Source organism: Trachemys scripta, chromosome 11 (genome assembly GCF_013100865.1).
Source record: "Trachemys scripta elegans isolate TJP31775 chromosome 11, CAS_Tse_1.0, whole genome shotgun sequence".
NCBI classification, from domain to species: Eukaryota; Metazoa; Chordata; order Testudines; family Emydidae; genus Trachemys; species Trachemys scripta.
In genome coordinates, this window is record NC_048308.1 from 3,066,091 (window position 1) to 3,085,987 (window position 19,897).

General features: G+C 47.1%; 1 protein-coding gene across 2 annotated transcripts in view; it reads right to left on the reverse strand.

Moving 5' to 3' along the window:
- Positions 1–2,589: 2,589 nt before the first annotated feature.
- The window catches only part of SMARCAL1 (SWI/SNF related, matrix associated, actin dependent regulator of chromatin, subfamily a like 1), a 61,197-nt gene continuing 43,889 nt past the window's right edge, over positions 2,590–19,897 (reverse strand). The window contains exons 11-17 of one of the 2 annotated variants that reach the window (XM_034785579.1): positions 17,660–17,878; positions 15,850–15,920; positions 11,947–12,049; positions 10,684–10,866; positions 8,774–8,874; positions 3,837–3,933; positions 2,590–2,930 (exon numbers count right to left, since the gene is read on the reverse strand). In XM_034785579.1, the coding sequence (XP_034641470.1) occupies positions 2,721–2,930; positions 3,837–3,933; positions 8,774–8,874; positions 10,684–10,866; positions 11,947–12,049; positions 15,850–15,920; positions 17,660–17,878 (984 nt within the window). In that variant the 3' untranslated portion in view covers positions 2,590–2,720. The remainder of the gene's footprint in view (positions 2,931–3,836; positions 3,934–8,773; positions 8,875–10,683; positions 10,867–11,946; positions 12,050–15,849; positions 15,921–17,659; positions 17,879–19,897) is intronic. The other variant, XM_034785580.1, reaches the window with a different exon arrangement.

The window sequence follows — 19,897 nt, forward strand, 5'->3', positions numbered from 1 at the left end:
AGAGAATACCTGACGTCCTTTAATGGGATTGGAGATTTATCAGTGTGTAGATAAAAATAAATTGAGATTTTATGGGAGGCAAAATTCTCCAAAGACGCTTTCAGCAGATTTCTGAAAAATGCTATTTGCCGCTCCTCTGGCGTATGAGAAGAAGAGAATTGTTCTTCTGAGAAGACAAGATTTGTGCATGAAGAATCTCCCCATCCTTCTCACCACTTCCTGCAGCCTACTGAAAACAACCCTGTTTCAAATGGGGTCCTCTGGGCAAGTGCCTGGTATAAAGGGTTAGATGCAAGATGTTGAGAACAATTAGGGAGAGATGTCCACCAATGTAATCTAGTGGTGAGAGTAGCTAGGCACAAACAGATGGCTGGGCAGTAGTCAGCGTCTCCTATAGTAGGAATGACATTTGGCACTTTTGATCCGATGTCCATGGACTCTTCTCTCCTCTTGCTTGCCACCTGCAAACGTTTAAATCTACTTCCTACCAACTGAAAACCCTTTTTGCACAGTCATAAATGAATCCCTAAGACATTGTACCCGTTGTATATGAATCTTGTAGGCCATTTCCATGCTTATGTGATGGTATTTGCAGTCAATGATACAATAAAATCTTAATTAAGGAAAGCACTGTCATTGTCAATTTGTTCACTTGGCAGAAGTCTCAAGCAACATAATGCTTTTACTATTGTCTGGTAACCATCTGCAGCTAAGCACTCTGTCTAAACAGCAGTGTTAACCCCTGGGAGTGAGAGGCAAAGTATAAGAACTGTGAATGTGTGTTCCCCTCTACCTTCTTCACACATAGTAACTGGGAGATGTATTTAACTGGCATCTTGGCAAATTCATAAAATTGACCTCTATTCATTCTTACATAGCACATGGAATTATCAATTACACATGCCCAGCCAATCCTGGGCATCTTCTAGTTCTAAAAAAGGAGGCTGAGAAGAAAGGAACAACTACACACTACTGCAATACAAATTATCAAAGATAATTAGGCAAATATCGTGAGCCTGGATTCCTCAGGAGATTAGTAACGTGATAAAGAGCCCATCATCCCTAGATTGCATATTCAAGTTTGGCCCAGGGTGGTAGTAACCTATAGGTCTAATCATCGGACGGCTGCTCAGTGCCCTTGTGAAAGGAACCGGTTCCAATCGGTTGTCAGGGGTTATGCCCCAAACACCACTAGAAAGGAATGAAAGAACAGCACTGCACGCTGTCAGGGTGCGTCTACACTGGCCCATTTCAGGATCTGTAATTCACCACCACTGCAGCACGATAGCAATCGTGGAGGGTGCAAGCACAGAGTTGGGCTAGACATTTTTACCACCATCCCGTCCAACTCTAAATCGGAGCAGAGTGGGACGACGACAGTGGTAAAGACGCCCGAGAAGCCTCCACCACTGCTACAGAGGAGCTGCACTGGTGATGAATTACAGGTCCTAAAGGTGCCAATATAGTAGCACCCTTACGGGGACATAAAATGCCCATTAGAGGAGTGGTTGGTACATGGCCTATAAGCAAGTGTCCCTTACCAGAGCTAAAGCACTTACAGGTGATTTTCTTATTCACCAAAGAGATCCGAGCTGCAACTACTATAAATAATTTAAATAAATACGAATGCTTCCAATGTCTCGTATTTCTTAAGGTTTCAAGGCCCAGATGTGAGACAAGACTCCAAATCAAAGGAAAAGCAGGAGCACAGGGCACTTAGAGCACTGTGGAATAAATTTCTTTTCGCACAAGTGGCTTAGTCTGAAGTCTCAGTTTCCTGATTTGTTGTTTCTGCTGTAAACAAGTGAGAGCGCGCACACACTCTAAACCAGGTACAGTGGAGAGAGAACACAGGGAAAAATACTTAACAAGAGGCTGTGGCAAAGTGGCCTAACCCTCTGGTTTTAAATACCAGCCCCTTGGTAGTCATGGGTTCAAATCTTGGCAGGATCACATCAGCCCTTCACCATCCCAAGATTGATCCATCGAGTTCTAAGCAATTTATTGTATGTGGGTCTTCAGGGTGAGATTTAACTGTTGTCTGCGGTAATTGCAAATAGATGGTCATTGCATGTTAGCCCAGGCAATTCTGAAAATCTGGGTTCAAGGACCTGACTGCTCTGCACAGATGATAAAGATCCTATGCACTTGTTGCCGATCTGGAGATCTGCCCCAGTGGTCAAAATTCCTCCTCTCACTTCTGCCGTGCTGTGCCCCAGAGTGCTGCTAGACTGCCACCCTCACATCTCAGCAGTGGCTGCACGTCAGTGGTGAACTATGTATACAGTGTGTAAAGTTCTTTGGGGTGATAATATTTTGCATTTATATGGCACTCTGCCTGTTCAAGGCAGTCTGTAGCCATTCACTAGTTCATCCTTGTGACACTCCTGTGATGTAAACAGGTGAGCGTTATTTAAAATAAAACAGGTGTGCAAACTGAGGCCCAGAAGGGACGTGCCTTGCCCAAGGCCACTGAGAGTCATTGGCAAAGACAGGATTAGAATTCAGGATCTGCTGACACCCAGCCCTCCTTTCGCTGACCCAGATGAGCACCTTGCCTTGTCCTTCCATCCTTTGGGGGAAAACGCTATAGAAGTAAGACACTGAATCTTCTCCCAAACCCATTCATGTATTTTATTTTTGGAAACTCAAAGAATACAATGATTCCGCGTTGTTGTTTTTTTAAATAAAAATCTTTTAAGTGTCTCGTTCCTTTCTAGTTACTGTCTGTGAAAATAATCTTCAAGACGCTGTTTCTTACGTGGACTCGCTGAGCAGGTGTCCGCTCCTGCATCCCGAGAGGCACTCCCGGAGTCAGACTCCTGGCAAGCGTCAGCCGCCTCCACGAGCAAAGCTTCATCGAGGTCGTCTCCCTGCTCAGAGAAGGTCCTCTGGAAAAGGCTATAAATGGTCTGCTGCTTTGGGTCCCGCTGTGAAAGTAGAGCAGAGAGGTTCTGCACACACAGGGTATTAACAAACAAGCCAAACAGACGGCACTTCTAATTAGTTTACAGCTTCCGTTTCCCTCACGGCTCCCCTGACCAATGGAGAATGGAATTCCAGTGCGAGAGGTACCCGTGAGAGAAGGGCAGGGACTCGGCCTGAACTCAGCTCTGCCGTTGTGCCCTCTGCAATGAAGCCACACGTCACCGTTTTCTCAGAGGTGGAGAGAGAGGAAGGGGTTGATTCACAAAATGTTGTGGCCCCTTGCAGAGCAAGGAGAAGCTACTAGAGGGAGCTTTTCCCATGGAAACTTCTAGAAGAATTTCCTCATGGACATTCCCTCACAGGGAAGGCAAGGGGGTTGCTCCAACGGATCCTTATGATCTGGGGGAGCTGCAAGAGGCCAGTGAAATACACACACAGAGGTCCTGTGCTCCCTGGCCACGCTATCTAGGTCTCCCAGGGGATGGGGGTTCAGCAGAAAAGGTAATAGAGCCTGGAGCTGTATTTACATTGCTAGCACAAACTCGCAGAGTGAGAGTTGGGGGACAATATGGCTGCCACCCTCTGCCCTGACCCCATCCTTTTTCCCATGTGGTTCCCTACCATATGGAGAAACCTCCACAGGGCCTGAGGGGGTTAGAAAATGGTGCTGCAGAGGCACCGGAGGCTCCTTCCACACAACAAGATTGGGATCATTGCGCGGAGGGCCCACTGCCACGCGGCTCGGGGAGGAAGGTGGATGACCCAGCCTACTGCACTTAAGGCAGGACTGGCGCGAGCTCAGATCTCCTCTTTTGGTAACATGTCACTCTAGAGACATACAAAGCCCAAGTCAGTTTAACTCCTCCCAGGAATGACTCGGGCTAATGTCTCACATTCACATCACTTACCTTGTAGAAGTAATCAGTGGCTTCAGCTGTTTCAGAGAAACTGGCTTCAGAAAGACCTGCTTCCCCCAGCACTTTTATCTTCTCTTGAATCATAGGCCTATGGGAAGATAACAAGCACCAAATATTGCTAGAAAGGAAAGTGGTAGCATTTAAGATGTCACAGGCTCCTTTCTAGGCAGAGGAACACAGAATCATTTACCATGAGAGGCAGGGTGGGTGAGGGAATCTCTTTCATTGGACCAACTTTTACTGGTGAAAGAGACAAGCTTTCGAGCTTACATTCTTCTGAGTGTCACAGCTAAATACAAGGGAGTTAACCCATGTTGCAAGAGACCGTTTCCAAGGTGAAGTGGGCAGTTAACACCTCTGCGCGAGTTAGTGGGTTGCAGACTGTTGTATGAGCCATAAATCCAGTGTCTTTATTAAGTCTGTGATTTTTGGTGTATAGCAGAATTATCAATTTAAGCTCCCAGGCTTGTCCTTTGAAGGTGTTGTGCAGGTTTCCTTTAAGGATGAGGACTGAGAGGTCTGATATGGAGTGATCGTCTTGTGAAGAAAAGTGCTTGCCCCGGGGTGATATGGCGTTTTTGCCTTTTATCATTTTCCTGTGCAAATTCATTTGAGAGCACAGGGATTGTCTGGTTTCACTCACATAGTTGCTATTGGGGCATTTTGTGCGCTAGATGGAGTACACAACATGTTGTGATAGGCATGTGTAGGACCCCTGGAGCTTGAAAGGTGTTGTGATGAAGTGGGAATGTTCTTAATGTTTTCTCTGAATACTGTGTGGCTGCCTCAGTTTCCCCTATGTCTTTCTTACGTATCTAGGTGGTGGAATAAGGGTGTGTGATTGTTGCAGAGCCCTAGAGGGCAGGGGTGATACGGTCTGCACAGAGAATACCCTGTCTCCTGGCAACTGATGGCCTGGGCCCCTCCCCTGCAAGGTGCCAACTGAAGATGTTGGAGAACAAAGAGATCAGGTGGCCTCCTGGCCTGGGGAAAGAGACAAAGGCCACAGGAGGGGCTGGAGGGAGTGTCAGTTTGGAGCTGGCTGGGGAAATGGAGGGAGGCCCAGAACCGGGATCTGGCCTCCCTACCCCGCAAGATGGACCTGAGTGAGGGGTCCTGTTTTCTGTATCTACAAGTTCTGTTTTAGACTGTGTTCCTATCATCTAATAACCCTTCTGCTTTACTGTCTGGCTGAGAGTCATGGTGAATTGCAGGAAGTGGGGGGTGCAGGGCCCTGACTCCCCCACACTCCGTGACAGGTGTGTGTCGCGGGTGTCTATCATTGTAGCAGTGGAGATATGTCTGCAGGTTTTGCATCTGTTGTTATGGCAGGTGCTGTTGCCATTATGAGTTGGCGTGTCCTGATCTGTGGGGAGAGAGCTTGCTTCAGGATGTGGTCCCCATTGAGGATGAGTTGTAATTGTTTAATGATGCCTTGTATGGGTTCCAGTGTGGGGTGGTAGGTGACACCGAGGGGTGTACAGTTGGAGGGTTCCCACCCTCCATACTGAAGCAGGTTCTTTTTGAATGTTTTGAGTGGCCCATTCCATGATGTGATCTACTTTTCTGGTGGAGTATCCTTGCTTGGTAAAGGCGATTGTAAGCATGTAAAGGTGTGCATCTCAGACTTTCTCCTTGGAGCAAATTCTGTGGCCACCGATTTCTTGGTATACTGGGGGTGGTTATTACTGGTTCTGTGGGTTTCTTGTATCTAGTTGTCTGTAGGGTTCCATTGTTGAAGCTGATCCTGGTGTTCAGGAAATTGATGCTGATGTGGGAATGTTCTAGAGAGAGTTTGATGGATGGGTGGTGCTCTGTGCCTCGGGGGAACACCTTGCACCCCCATGTTCATCCTTATAAAAGGATTGTGTGGGATCCAGTGCAAAGTTTGTGATGTCGGGTGTCTTTGGAAGGCTCATGATGCACTGGGCATTGTTGTTGTGGTGATGTTATAGGAATTGTTGTTATGCTAATGTTATAGGTTGTAATTTCATGTATATAGCTCTCCGAGCTCTTCGTCTATCCAAGGCCGTGATCAAGCGTCTTGATGTTTTTGGTCTTTTGGCCTCGAGATGAAAACCTTGTCCTTGCTTCTGGGACCTTGAAGTGAAAAAATTCTCTAAGTTATGAGGCTGAAAATGTGTCCTCATGGCTTAAAACAAGCCCAGGCAAAACTCTCCAGGAACAGAGGGGCAGTTCACACCTCATCAGGGCATGTATGGGACAAACCCAGCCCAGCCTCACAGGAACAAAGGACACTGGCCTAGACAGCAACAACGGATCTGTTTGACTCTTGAGTGAGTCACCCCCCTTCCCTTGGTTAGTTTGGGATTGTGATGAGGTAATGCGCACCTGACCCTGAAAGGTGGGGGGGGGGGGGCAAAGCCAAGAGGGAAGAAAGAACATGATAAAGGTAGAAACGTTTGCCATGCTCTTCCTCTCTCTTCCACCTCCATCTACAGACATCACACCAAGGGCTGGTCCACACTTAGTCCGGACTTCGGACTAAGGTACGCAAATTCAGCTACGTTAATAACGTAGCTGAATTCGAAGTACCTTACTCCGGACTTACCGCGGTCCAGACGCGGCCGGAAGTCTCCCCCCGTCGATGCCGCGTACTCCTCTCGGCGAGCTGGAGTACCGGCGCCGACTGTGAGCACTTCTGGGATCGATCCCAGAACATCGATGGCGTGCCGCCGGACCAGCCGGTAAGTGAAGACTAGGTCCAAGTGACTGAAGCGCTGATCAAAGGGGACAGCCTGGCAAGGGCAACCAGGCAGCCTGTGGTGAGAAGCATCTAAGTTTATAGGGGCACTGAAAGTGTTAAGATCAGCTTAGAATGCGTTTTGCTTTTATTTCATTTGACCAAATCTGACTTGTTGTGCTTTGACTTAAAATCTCTCTTTGTAGTTAATAAATCTGTTTGTTTACTCTACCTGAAGCAGTGCGTTTGGTTTGAAGCATGTCAGAGACTCCCCTTGGGATAAGAAGCCTGGTACATGCCAATTTCTTTGTTAAATTGATGAACTCTCATAAGCTTGCAGCGTCCAGTGGGCATAACTGGGCACTGCAAGACGGAGGTTCCCAGGGTTGTGTCTGGGACTGGAGATATTGGCTAGTGTCATTCGGTTGCACAATCCAAGCAGCAGCTGGCCAAAAGCGCTCACTCACTCAACTGGGAGCAGCTTACATGCTAGAGGCTGTGCGTGAACAGCATGGGAGTGGGGTTCTCACAGCAGAGCAGGGTAAGGCTGGCTCCCAGAGTCGAGGACTGGAGTGACCTAGCAGATCACTGGTCCAGATAACACCAGGGGAAGGTCACAATGGATGGTGGTGGTTGAACTTGTGATGGAAATATGAGAGAGTTTAGGTCATCTGTCCAGAGGATGAAAACATCATTGATGTATCTCAGGTACATCATTGGTTTTGTGGTGTCATTTACACGGGCCAATGAAAAACCACCGTCTTCGGAGTATTGACATGCACCAGCCCTTTCACCTTAGGACAGATCCCATGCTAGCAGAGCCAGTTCTAGTAACCAAAGTCAATTTCACTATGTTGCCTTCTGTTTGTATGCACACACCTAGAATGCTGTCTTAAGCTTTGGGTACCTCAGGACCAGAGATACTGAACAGAGGCATTCAGAAAAAAACCAGTCGAAAGGATTAGAGAGGCTAAATGGATGATCTGGATGTAAAGGTTGAGAGCTAAAGGTGTGCACTGTAATTAGCTGACAAATAAGAGGCTGTGATTGGAGTCTACACATATTTGGAAGGTGTAAAATTCAAGGTGGGAAAGTGGTTCCACAGGGCGGTACTGGGAGCGACAGGTTCCATTCCCATCTCCAATTCCTGGGATTTGCAACACCTGACAAGAAGCTATGAAGACGTGAACCTCACCGAGCACAATTAATGACCCTTCATTAATAAAATGCCCTCATCTCTCCTGGAGCTGGCATGGACGGGAGGGAGGATGAAAGGATAAGTATGTCCTCTTCTGAAAAGCATATTTCCTTTCAGTCAAGCACGAGCAGTTGCATGGACCGCATTTTACAAATAAAAAGCAAAATTACTGTCATTAGCTTTCCTTTATATGTGGGCGACGTGTCAGTTTCCAGTTTCTCCTGATGCAAGGCCCTAATTATTTGCAATCATGATATTCTGGGAACTGTATAAGTTCACTTCAGCTCATTTGCTCTTTCAGATGAGGTAATGGAAAGAGATAATTTCGGACCTTCAAAGTACCATCTGGTGAATCATTTTCCTTCATCGATTGCAGGTCCCTTCCCTCACAGCACAGAGGATTTCCTAGATCCCTCCCCATCACATTATACTCCCACAGCCCTGCATCCCACCAACCTTCCCGCAAGCCAAAGAAGGATGGATTGAGTTCCCACTGGGGCACGTCAATGTCCCTTCGCGAGCTGTCAGACAGCTTTGCTGAAGAGCAACATGAGAGGCAGCAGAGCCCAAGAACTCACGACCCAGAGAGTTGTATGGGTCTTATCTCTGCTGAACACCCTAAGTCCTTGCTAACTTCACCTCTCAGGAGGCACTTGGAGCCTGTAATATTCCGTGTTGCAACCAAGCAGCCAAACTTCCTCTCCCTATTCCCAGCCTGTCAACGTTTAGATACATTAGGCCCTCTCAAACATCTCAACAACCACTCTTTGCCTGATAAATAGGTCTATTTTACTGGCTTGTCACCTTCAGTTACAAGGCCAGACTGTTAACAAGACTTTGCCCTTCTAGAAAGCCCCACCCCAAAAGGCAAATATCATTCTTCTCAGTGCCGTGAGAGCATGTTACTGCCACCCCTATCGTACAGAGGAGGAATCAAGCACAGAGAGGTTAAGTATCATATCCCAAGTCACACAAGTCCCAAAGAGATAGATGAAGAGGTAAGGCGAAGTCCTTTCCACTCCTTACCATAAGTAGTCATCTGCTGTGCCTTTAGCCACCAGGTAATGAATGTTAACAGAACTGGTTTGTCCAATTCGATGTGCCCGATCTTCTGCTTGGATCAAAACCTGTATTTAAATAAACAGAGAAAGCACAATGAAACAGTGTAACACACAAGAATTTACAAAACCAGCCCCAGGAAATAGAGACCTATTTTTCCCGATGCTTAACTACTCCAATTTGTACCCTATTAACAGCAAGAGTCCCCAGCTGAGATCAGGGCGTAGCAGGCATAACCCTGCCCGCCCAGAATTTATAACCTAAACAGCCAAGCTGCACAATGGATGGGAGGATGGAAGGGGTATTTCCCCCTTTTACACATGAGGAACTGAGGCAGAGAGAGATGAATCAACTTGCCCCAGGTCACCCAGGAAACCTGTGGCAGAGCAGAGATCCGAGTTCAGGTCCTAGTCCCTGGCCAGCACCCGAACCCCAAAGATCTACCTTCCTCTCAGACATTTTCCTCTGATGTCCTCTAAACAACCAGCTGCTAAAAGAATTCCCTAGAGAAAGCTTCTCTGCTAAAATACTCCGTTTCCTGCATCACCAGAAGTGTGTGCGGGATTTGCAATTGACACTGTGAAAAAACAAATACTCATATCATTTTTCCGAGGCATACGGGGGCTGTTGGAATTCCAGTCCTGCCGGTAACGGATAATTCAAATGGCACACCGTATTCAGAGGGCCCTCAAACAGCTCCACAATTTGTATATATAAAGATCATTTACTGAAATGCCGCTGCCTTAGGGGAGGAATGCATCAGCTGCTTAATGGTGCACAGCTGTGCTACTCTGCAGTTTAGAGCAAGAAGTGAAGTAGAATGAGACGTGGTGTGGCCCAGTGGATAGAGCACTGACTGGGATTCAGGAGACCTGGATTCTAGCTCCCAGCTTGGAAACTGGCCTGCTGGGTGATACTGGGCTAGCCACTTCGCTTCTCCGTGCTGGAGTTTCCCCATTTGCATATAGGGCTAATGATACTGACGACCTCCTTTGTAAAGTGCATCGAGATCCACCTGGTGAAGAGTGCTATGAGAATGAGGTATTATTATTATCCAACTCAAATGGCTGGTGTATAGTAGGCAGGCAGGATGGAATCTGGGCAGGGATCCAGGCTTAGTCCCCCGCCCTCTTGAAGGCGGGACACTTGGATTTCGAATGACAAGCAGTCAGGCCCTTTATTTTACGTTGAAAATGAAAGACAGCACTTGCAGGCCTGCCTGTTCCCTTCCAACGCAGTGCTGGAACTCTGGTTCAGTACTGACAGAGAATACTGCCACCTCATGAGTCACCAATCCAGTGGTTCAAGGAGATTTTAACTCTTACCAGTATGCATAGGTGACTCATGGGAGGGACACAAAGGGGGGCACTAGCTAAAGGAGAGGCAGGTGACCTTCCCACGTGACCCCTCCCTGCCAGTCCGGTCAGCTGGGGTTGCAGCAATTTAAAGGTTTTGGGGGGGACTGGGAGTGTAAAAGAGTAGTGAGGAAGGAAACAGAGAAATCCTGGATGATGCTCCCGCACCTCCAAAGGACCACCATAACACTATTCCATTTCCACCCCGCAACACTACAAACAGTCCCCTTTTTTGGCAATATGATTGATCAGTACGGTAATAAGAATAGTAACACCACCTAGCTCTTATATAGCACTTTTTTCAGTAGCTCCCAAAGCACTTTACAGCGGAGGTTAGCATCATTAGTCCCATTTTATAGATGGGAAAACTGAGGCACCGAGGGGGGAAGTGACTTTCCCAAGGTTACCCATCAGGTCAGTGGCAGAGCTAGGAATAGAACCCAGGTCTCTGGAGTCCCAGTACTGTGCTCTCTCCACTGGCGCACACTGCTTTAAGTTATGGTAGTAACGTAGGTTCCTTACGCCGGGGTTCCAGAACAACTCTGCAAACACCACCAAGTCGGCAGAAGAGAGGGTCAGCCCCGTGTTGGCAGCAGTAAGGGATAAGACAGCCACAGAGTGCTTCTCGGAGAACTGGAACTTCTGGCACAGAGACTGACGCTCAGCTGAAGATGTGGAGCCATCAATGCGAATATATCCAACATGCTGTGAGGAGGGCGTGGAGAAAGATCATTAGCATGTCTTTATTTCCCCAAGTTTTAGAGGATTTCCCCACCACCAAAATCCACTGAACTACTCCATAACATTTTATTTTAAATATATTGGCAGGGTAAAAAAATACTAAATTTTATTTCAGCGTTTTCTAATGCTGCTATTAGATTTGGGCATAAACACACAATAGGAACCAGCATCACCAGCCACCATCTCCTCCGATACCCTTCATCCAGGTCACTATCATGCTTAGACACTGGGAAGGTGAGACTGCAGAGTCCGGGTCAGTGAAAAGGAGACGCAGATGAAAAGGCTCAGTGCAGAGCGAAGTATTGCCCACATACTGATTCTGCAGCTGCAAAGCTAACAATTTTCCAATGGTCTCCTCACCGAAGAGGAGCGGTGATAGGATGGGTACCTGATAAATGTCAGGGATGATGAGCAATTGCCCAGTACTTCCCTCAGAGATTTCTAAGTGAGAAATGTGCAAAACCACCTCCCATCTACCACTACCAGGTCTCACAGCCACCACATGAGCTTTCAAAACCTGATAGATCAGATGAAACGGGCATAGAAACTTGACCTCCACTCATCACTAGACACAGGAGAAAGATCACTATGCAGTTAGTAAGTAGACACAAGCCTCCATGCAATAGCCAGGCACAAAAATCAGAGCAACATGGACCCAAGAAACAAAGGGCATGCAGATATAGCTGGGGTGGGTTTGTCGCTGCCTTCTCCCCACCTTCTCCGAAGAGGCACGAAAAGCAGCAATGGCAACGTATGGTACTGAAACAGCACTTCTCAAAGCACTGTACACGCATCCCTCCAGGTGGTGGTGAACACCAAGAAACATCTGCAGCAATAGCCCTCACATACACAAAATGTACATCCCACCGGGCAGTCTCATTCTGGAGACTCAGTTATCGTGGCCAGGGGGCACATTAGAGATATCTCAATTAGAGAATTGTGCGCGTCACTAACTTTCATAAAGTAGGTGACCTGCCAGAACTCTCCAGAGCTTTGAAGTTGGCTCAATAATAAAATTAATAGGAACCCGATTTAAGAACTTACTTTGTTCTCCAGCGCTTTGCTGATTGCATTCAGTACTATCTTGTGATGAGCAAACACCAGGAATTTGTCTCTCCCGCTTTCCAGTAATTCCAGGATGTATTCTCTGTATTAAAAACAAATAATCCAAGTTATATTATTGATGTCTTTGTTGTCCCATGCACACATCACCCTCAAATCCTAAGCGATATTGTTGATCTATAGGCGGAAATCAGGAAGCTAGCCAGCAAAAACCAGCATTTCAATAATTAATATCCACATATAAAAAAAGATCTAGGGACACATCACTCATTTTTCTGGACTCCTGGCCACTGAATGACAAATGTATCTATTTGTATTTGTATGTCACTGAGTCACACTTGATGAAACAGAGTGGCCCAACTTAAAGTCATTTCCATTTATCTGTCTATCCCATTCATTCATTCATTTGTATTTCTAACTCTAGGCATCTTGTGGAACACATTATGTTATCCAGAAGGCAATTACCCATAATACATTTATTTAACGCTGTTGTCACTCTAAAAAGGAAACTTCTCTGAAGAACAAATTTATCAGGACATCTTGAAACTTATTTTCCAATCCACTAAGACATGCAATAAGTTTCCTATGTAACAAGCGATTGTAAGTGGTTTACAAATTGTTGGGAACGGGTAAATCAAATTTCAGCTTCTAATGAGGACAGATGGCTCAACGAATTGGTGCTAAAATCAGGACTATGAAGTATTTCACCAAGTCACTATTTTCAACACAGCCCAGGCCAGCTATGACTGAAAAAAACCAAATGACTCCGTGGCAAGATGGACTTAAATTCTGCAGCCAAGTTGCTGAATTCTGTGACATTCTGGTGAATCTATAGGAAATTCTATTTTAGTTTAATTTAATTCAAGAGAAGGTTTACACTGAAATGAAGCTGAAAATGAATAATACGATCAGCTGAATGACCCCTGTGGTATGATATTCAACTCATGTTTATTTTATATGCTGTCCTGACATTTTCAGTTTAACATGCAACAGATTTTTGAATGGACAATACACTGCTGCACTGGAGAAGTTGTCGGGGGGAAGTTGGACATTTTGGCACCTGAGATGTTGTGGGAGGCATACTGAGATGGTAGGATAAGGACATTAGCTTGAGCTACTTCTGAATATTAGCTAGGTGGCTCTGCTAAACCAGCAATTCAAACGGCTAGCATTTAAATTTTAATCTTTACGATTTCATAGGTGGCACTGCCTAAAGATGAATGGGGCAGTTCCCACCTCTCAGTGCTATTTTTTCAGACCTCTGCAGACGCAGGGAAACAACACTGTATGGTTGTATATTCAGTTCACGTGGTTTTCTTCGCCAACATAAAAGAAACAAACACTTTTTTAAAAACAAAAGCAGAGCCTCTGGGCGGCAATTCTGGATTCTGCAGCAAATTCTGTGGCTGTGAAGTCATGCAGTACACATGACTCTGGTCATTCCAATAGGATAGCCGGTCAATTGGCTATGAGAAATAAAAATCAGTGGCAAATTATACATGTCCCCATAAAAAACAAACAAAACCAACATCCTATCTGATCTGTTGAGAGCAAAAAAAGCTAGGGATGAAAGGGCCTCCAGCCCAACTCGAAGGGATTACCTCTCCAGAGGAAAGAGTTAAAAGTCCATTCCTGGGGGAAGCGTACATTGTTACCATGATCCCACATGGGCTCTGTGGAACATTCGAGACCTTCAGGGCTGTCAACATGGCACCTCTAGTGAGCCCTATAAAACTAAAGACTAAATTTGGTTGACAAATAGGTTGGCTCAATGCTTTCTGCAGCAAGGCTGCAGTGTTAGTTTTTTAAAATTCTCTTGACACTGATGATTGCATTGATTTGTTCCTTTTAAACTAAAGAAGTGCCCGAACCAGAGGACTTGATCTTAACCCCAAACACTGGGTAGCTTTAGATAGGGAACTAAACATCCCGGATGTGATTGCAGAGCCATTGGCCATTATCTTTGAAAACTCATGGCGATCAGGGGAGGTTTCGGATGACTGGGAAAAGGGCAATGTAGTGCCCATCTTTAAAAAAGGGAAGAAGGGGGATCCGGGGAACTATAGACCAGTCCAGTCCCTGGAAAAATCATGGAGCAGGTCCTCATGGAATCAATTCTGAAGCACTTAGGGGAGAGGAAAGTGATCAGGAAAATCAGCATGGATTCACCAAGGGCAAGTCATGCCTGACTAACCTAACTGCCTTCTATGATGAGATAACTGGCTGTGTGGATGAGGGGAAAGCAGTGAACGTGTTATTCCTGGACTTTAGCAAAGCTTTTGATATGGTCTCCCACAGTATTCTTGCCAGCAAGTTAAAAAAGTATGGGCTGGATGAATGGACTATAAGGTGGATAGAAAGCTGGCTAGATCGTCGGGCTCAACGGGTAGTGATCAATGGCTCCATGTCTAGTTGGCAGCCGGTTTCAAGCAGAGTGCCCCAAGGATCGGTCCTGGGGCCGGTTTTGTTCAATATCTTCATTAATGATCTGGAGGATGGCGTGGACTGCACCCTCAGCAAGTTTGCAGATGACACTAAACTGGGAGGAGTGGTAGATATGCTGGAGGGTAGGGATAGGATACAGAAGGACCTAGACAAATTAAGAGGATTGGGCCAAAAAAAATCTGATGAGGTTCAACAAGGACAAGTGCAGAGTCCTGCACTTAGGACAAAAGAATCCCATGCACTGCTACAGACTAGGGACCGAGTGGCTAGGCAGCAGTTCTGCAGAAAAGGACGTAGGGGTTACAGTGGACGAGAAGCTGGATATGAGTCAACAGTGTGCCCTTGTTGCCAAGAAGGCTAATGGCATTTTGGGCTGTATACGTAGGAGCATTGCCAATAGATCGAGGGACGTGATCATTCCCCTCTATTCGACATTGGTGAGGCCTCATCTGGAGTACTGTGTCCAGTTTTGGGCCCCACACTACAAGAAGCATGTGGAAAAATTGGAAAGAGTCCAGAGGAGGGCAACAAAAATGATTAGGGGGCTGGAGCACATGACTTATGAGGAGAGGCTGAGGGAACTGGGATTATTTAGTCTGCGGAAGAGAAGGGGTGGGGGGATTTGAGCTGCTTTCAACTACCTGAAAGGGGGCTCCAAAGAGGATGGATCTAGACTGTTCTCAGTGGTACCAGATGACAGAACAAGGAGTAATGGTCTCAAATTGCAGTGGGGGAGGTTTAAGTTGGATATTAGGGAAAACTTTTTCACTAGGAGGGTGGTGAAGCACTGGAATGGGTTACCTAGGGAGCTGGTGGAATCTCCTTCCTTAGAGGTTTTTAAGGTCAGGCTTGACAAAGCCCTGGCTGGGATGATTTAGTTGGGGGTTGGTCCTGCTTTGAGCAGGGGGTTGGACTAGATACCTCCTGAGGTCCCTTCCAATCCTGATATTCTATGATTCTAGGATCCCAATTTGGGCCCATCTGGAATTAAATCAGAAGACTGGGCAGGTATAGAGCCCTTGGAAGAAGAGAATGTTGTGTGTTGTAATTAATTTGGTTAGCTGCACTTGATTTTGCTGGAATCTTATCCCAAAGGCTCACTTTCTCTCTTCTCATTAGTCAAATACATTTTGATAGATCAGAATGAGGCACTGGATTAACCTCTGAGGATAGGACAAGAAGCAATGGTCTTAAATTTCAGCAAAGGCGGTTTAGGTTGGACATTAGGAAAAACTTCCTAACTGTCAGGGTGGTTAAGCACTGGAATAAATTGCCTAGGGAGGTTGTGGAATCTCCATCATTGGAGATTTTTAAGAGCAGGTTGGACAAACACCTGTCAGGGATGGTCTAGATAATACTTAGTCCTGTCTTGAGCGCAGGGGACTGGACTAGAAGACCTCTTGAGGTCCCTTCTGATCCTATGACTGTCACACAACTTACATGACTGAACGGATTTTGGCTTCCGCGGTTCTGTTATAGAAGAGGAATAGAGCTTCCTTCTCCTGTTGTTTCTGTGAAGAGGGAGAAAAAACCTGAATGTCAGTTTCAAATCTGCCTTCCCTCCTGGGTGCCAGCCGCTCCAGCATATCTGCAGCTGGCATTGGGCATTGTGCTGGGGAAAAGCAGACTCTCCCTAAACACTGGTATTTACAAAACATACTACACGGATGGGGAAATCTTTCACCATGTGCTACCAAAATTCTGCCCCTGCCACCTACCCCAGTGGCACTGCACCAGTTCTACGCTGACTGGGGACCACCCAAGAGTGGGGAGAAGTAGATTTGCCCCCAGCAGAAATTTAAAGTTTGGAAAACTGAAGGAATACTCTCACGTGAATTGTATTTTTCATTCCCACCCCCCCAAGAGATGCTGTGTGTAGAGGGCTTTGTCTGCACTACAAGCATAGCCATATTTAAGCACTGTTGCGGCCAAATCATGTCATAATTTGCTTTTTTTCTTACTGGTGCGGACAGAAAAACGTGTTATAACCATAATAGAGAACCAAGTTTTAGACAGATCTCTCTACCAGCTGGGTCCAGTGATTAGAGTACTTGCGAGACCCCTGCTCTGCCACAGACTTTCTGTGTGACCTTGAGCAAGTCATTTCAGGTACATCTACGGCAGAGCTGAAGGTGTAATTTCGAGTAACTAGTTTTGATCGATGGCGGCAGGGTTGCTGCAGCACAAGCAATGGTACAGACTAGCTGCCAGAGTACGGTCCCAGTAGAAACCCTAGCTACATACCCAGGATGGCTAGCCCATCCCGCTGCTCACAGTGCTGCTACTGTTAGTGCAGGAGGTTGATCAGAGCTAGCACAGGTAAGTTACCCCTCCAGCTCCAGTGTAGACATAACACGACTCTCTCTAGGCCTCAGGCTAAGTCTACACTACAGGGGGGGTCGACCTAAGATACGCCACTTCAGCTACGTGAATAGCGTAGCTGAAGTTGCGCATTTTAGGTCGACTTACCTGGCTGTGAGGACGGCGGCGAGTTGACCGCTGCCATGCTGCCGTCAACTCTGCTTCCACCTCTTACTGCGGTGGATTTCCGGAGTCGACGGAAGAGCCATCGGGGATCGATTTTGTTGCGTCTTCACTAGACGCAATAAGTTGATCCCCAATAGATCGATTGCTACCCGCCGATTCGGCGGGTAGTGAAGACGTGCCCTCAGAGTCCCATCTGTAAAATGGGAAGAGCAGCAGAGACGTGGTGAGGGTAAACTGAAGTTTGTCAGAAGCTTAGATACGAAGATGATAAGCACCATAGGGAAGTCTATAAAATAAACAGCACAGGTCTCTAACACGGTTGTAATCTGCATTTTCTGTCCACAGAGGCACAAAAATAGTTGGCCACAACTCAGATTCGCAACCCTGCCGGTTACATTTGTAAGGTAAGTGGGACTTATGATGCAAGACAGGAGAGTAAATACAGAGGCGTGAAAGATAGTAAATAGAGTGAAGAGGAGATAAAAGGCGAATGACAGGGGAAATGAAAGAGTGATATGCAGCATGACAAGAAGATGAAACGGCTGAAACTAAAGAAAGAGAAAGCTGACCTGTTATGATTATTGATGTTGTGCATTCTTGGATACCCAAGAGAACCATTAAAAACAGTTCCCTTGATAACGTCTGCTGTACATTTCGATGCTGATCTAAGAATCTGGGAATTGCTCTCCACTGATTTTTTTTTTTTTTTTAAGTGAGCACCTGAAATACCAACAGTCCATCATGTTAACAGTTTCTGACTCACACTTCTGTATCCTTTGGCCATCTCCTTTGCAGTGGCGGCCAGCTCAGCCTTGGTCTTTGCATTCATGCCTTCAGGAGCCACCACTACCATTTTGCGCTGCTTTGCTGGAAGCTGGGAGAGCACATCTGATTTCAAGCGGCGGATCATGACAGATTCTTCAAGCAAAAGCTTCAGTTCTCCTAGGTTGGAAGATCTGGAGTAGTCCCAGCCCCATGGCATCTGGGGAAGAGCAAAGCATGATCATCAGCAACAAAAGTCCCAGGAGCCTTTAAGTCATTCTCGGTCAAGGGGATCTGGGGAACAAACTTCCACAGGAGAACAGGCGAATCCAGACTCTGCCTGTCTTCAGGAAATGCTGCAAAGCCTTCCTCCTTTGCAAAAGCCTTTTCACGGTAAGAATGACACTCCTAACACGGATAGGCCCGTTTACCCTCCAGTTCTTACCACAAAAGCCTACTGCAAGCAGCCTATGGCCCCTGAAAATACCAGAGACTCCATGAAGTCCATTAGGGACATTGCTATTGCTATTGATTTTACATGGAAGGTGCTCAGATACTAATGAAGGATAAATGGTTGAGAGGGACCCGTGGGGGAGGGGCTGGAGGGAGGCGGCTCCGTGCGCAGAGACCCACTGCCCTCCTGTCCCCAAGGGGCGCGTAGAGACGGGCCAGCAGCAACGCAGCAGAGCTAAGGTGGCTCCCTGCCCGCTCTGCTTCCCTCCCTCTGCGCCGCTTCGCTCCCGGAAGCATGTCCCTGCTGCCCCCGGGTGTGTGTGTGTGTATGTGTGTGGGGGGTGCACGTCTCCACGCGCTGCCCCTGCCCTGAGTGCTGACTCCGCAGTTCCCACTGACCGGGAACGGTGGCCAATGGGAGCAGCGCCTGCGGGCAGCGACATGCAGAGACTCTCTGGCCCCCTCTCGCACCCCAACCCCCTGCCCCAGCCCAAAGCCCGCATCCAAACTTCCTCCCAGAGCCCACCCCCTGCACCCCTACCCCCTGCCCCAATCAAAGTACCTCACTGTATTTTCATTTACTTCCCATTACTTATAATATAGGAGGAGGAGAAAGAAAAAAAGAATGAACAATGGGAGGGAGATCAGAGAATGTTATTTTTCTTGGCAGGGTCCCGGGGGTGGCGGGAAGGGGCAAAAACGAAGCTGCGCACAGGGCCCCACTAACTCTAAATCCGCCACCGCTCACCAGGCCAGAAATCCAGACTGAGCAGCCACCAGAGGTGCAACGTCTTTCACCAGGCTAGTGCATCTCAACTCTGTGTGCATCACTGATGGTAGTAGAGGTTGGGGGGCAGAAGCCGAGGGGGAGGGAGGAGGAAGGTTTTGGGGACCTCCAGCTGTGGGGGAAGGGCTTGTGCTATTGTTTCACAGTTGTTGAAATCCCTTAAGTCCCCCATCCCCTTTCAGCCCGTTGTTCTGTACCCATTCCCTTGCCTAATATGCTTTTATATAAATGGTTACAAAACTCCTCAGTGTGTAATTGGGTTTTGGTGCCAGGGGCTTCCGGACCCAAGCAAAGTGGGCCAATGCCCGACTCAAAGAGGAATACATGCCGGCTTGCTACCTTAGGACACCTACCAGCAGCTGTGTCCAGTATGGGGGGGGGAGGGGGGTTAGGGGTGGCACAATTGTTTTTCCTCCTAATTCCAGACCCTCAGTGTGTAAGTTGTCTTGCACACCCCCTGAATGCTGAATCAGCACATCTCCCCACTTCGCCTGTCTCCCGCTCAGCTTACACCTGATGTGTGCCGTACACACCGCGCCGATTTCTGCTACTGCCAAGTCTGGCTCTGAGGCCTCCACGTAGCTTGCAGGAAGCAGGCGCAGCTACATTTGGTCACGTCTCCGCATAAATCAGCTCGTTCTCCAGGCACCTAGCATTCATGGCATCCATTCTGCCACCGCAGCTTGCCTTAACGCTCCCTTTAGTTCCTTCTCCCAGAAGCAGCTACCACTATGCCTAGCATATCCTCCCAGTACAGGAAGGAAGGAACAAGCTGTATTCAGAACATCAAGCTCATCTCTGCTGTGACCTTTGTCCTGTCACTCCCCCTCCCACCCCGCCATCTTTATCAGCAACCGTCACCATATAAAATGTAATTTACATTGCAGGATCCTCGGCGTGGGGTCCTGTCTCTTTATTTGTCTGTAAAGCTGCATGTACTCCCATTGTTGTTATTTTTAGTACAGTGCAAACACCAACAATAATGTAAAATGTAATTAC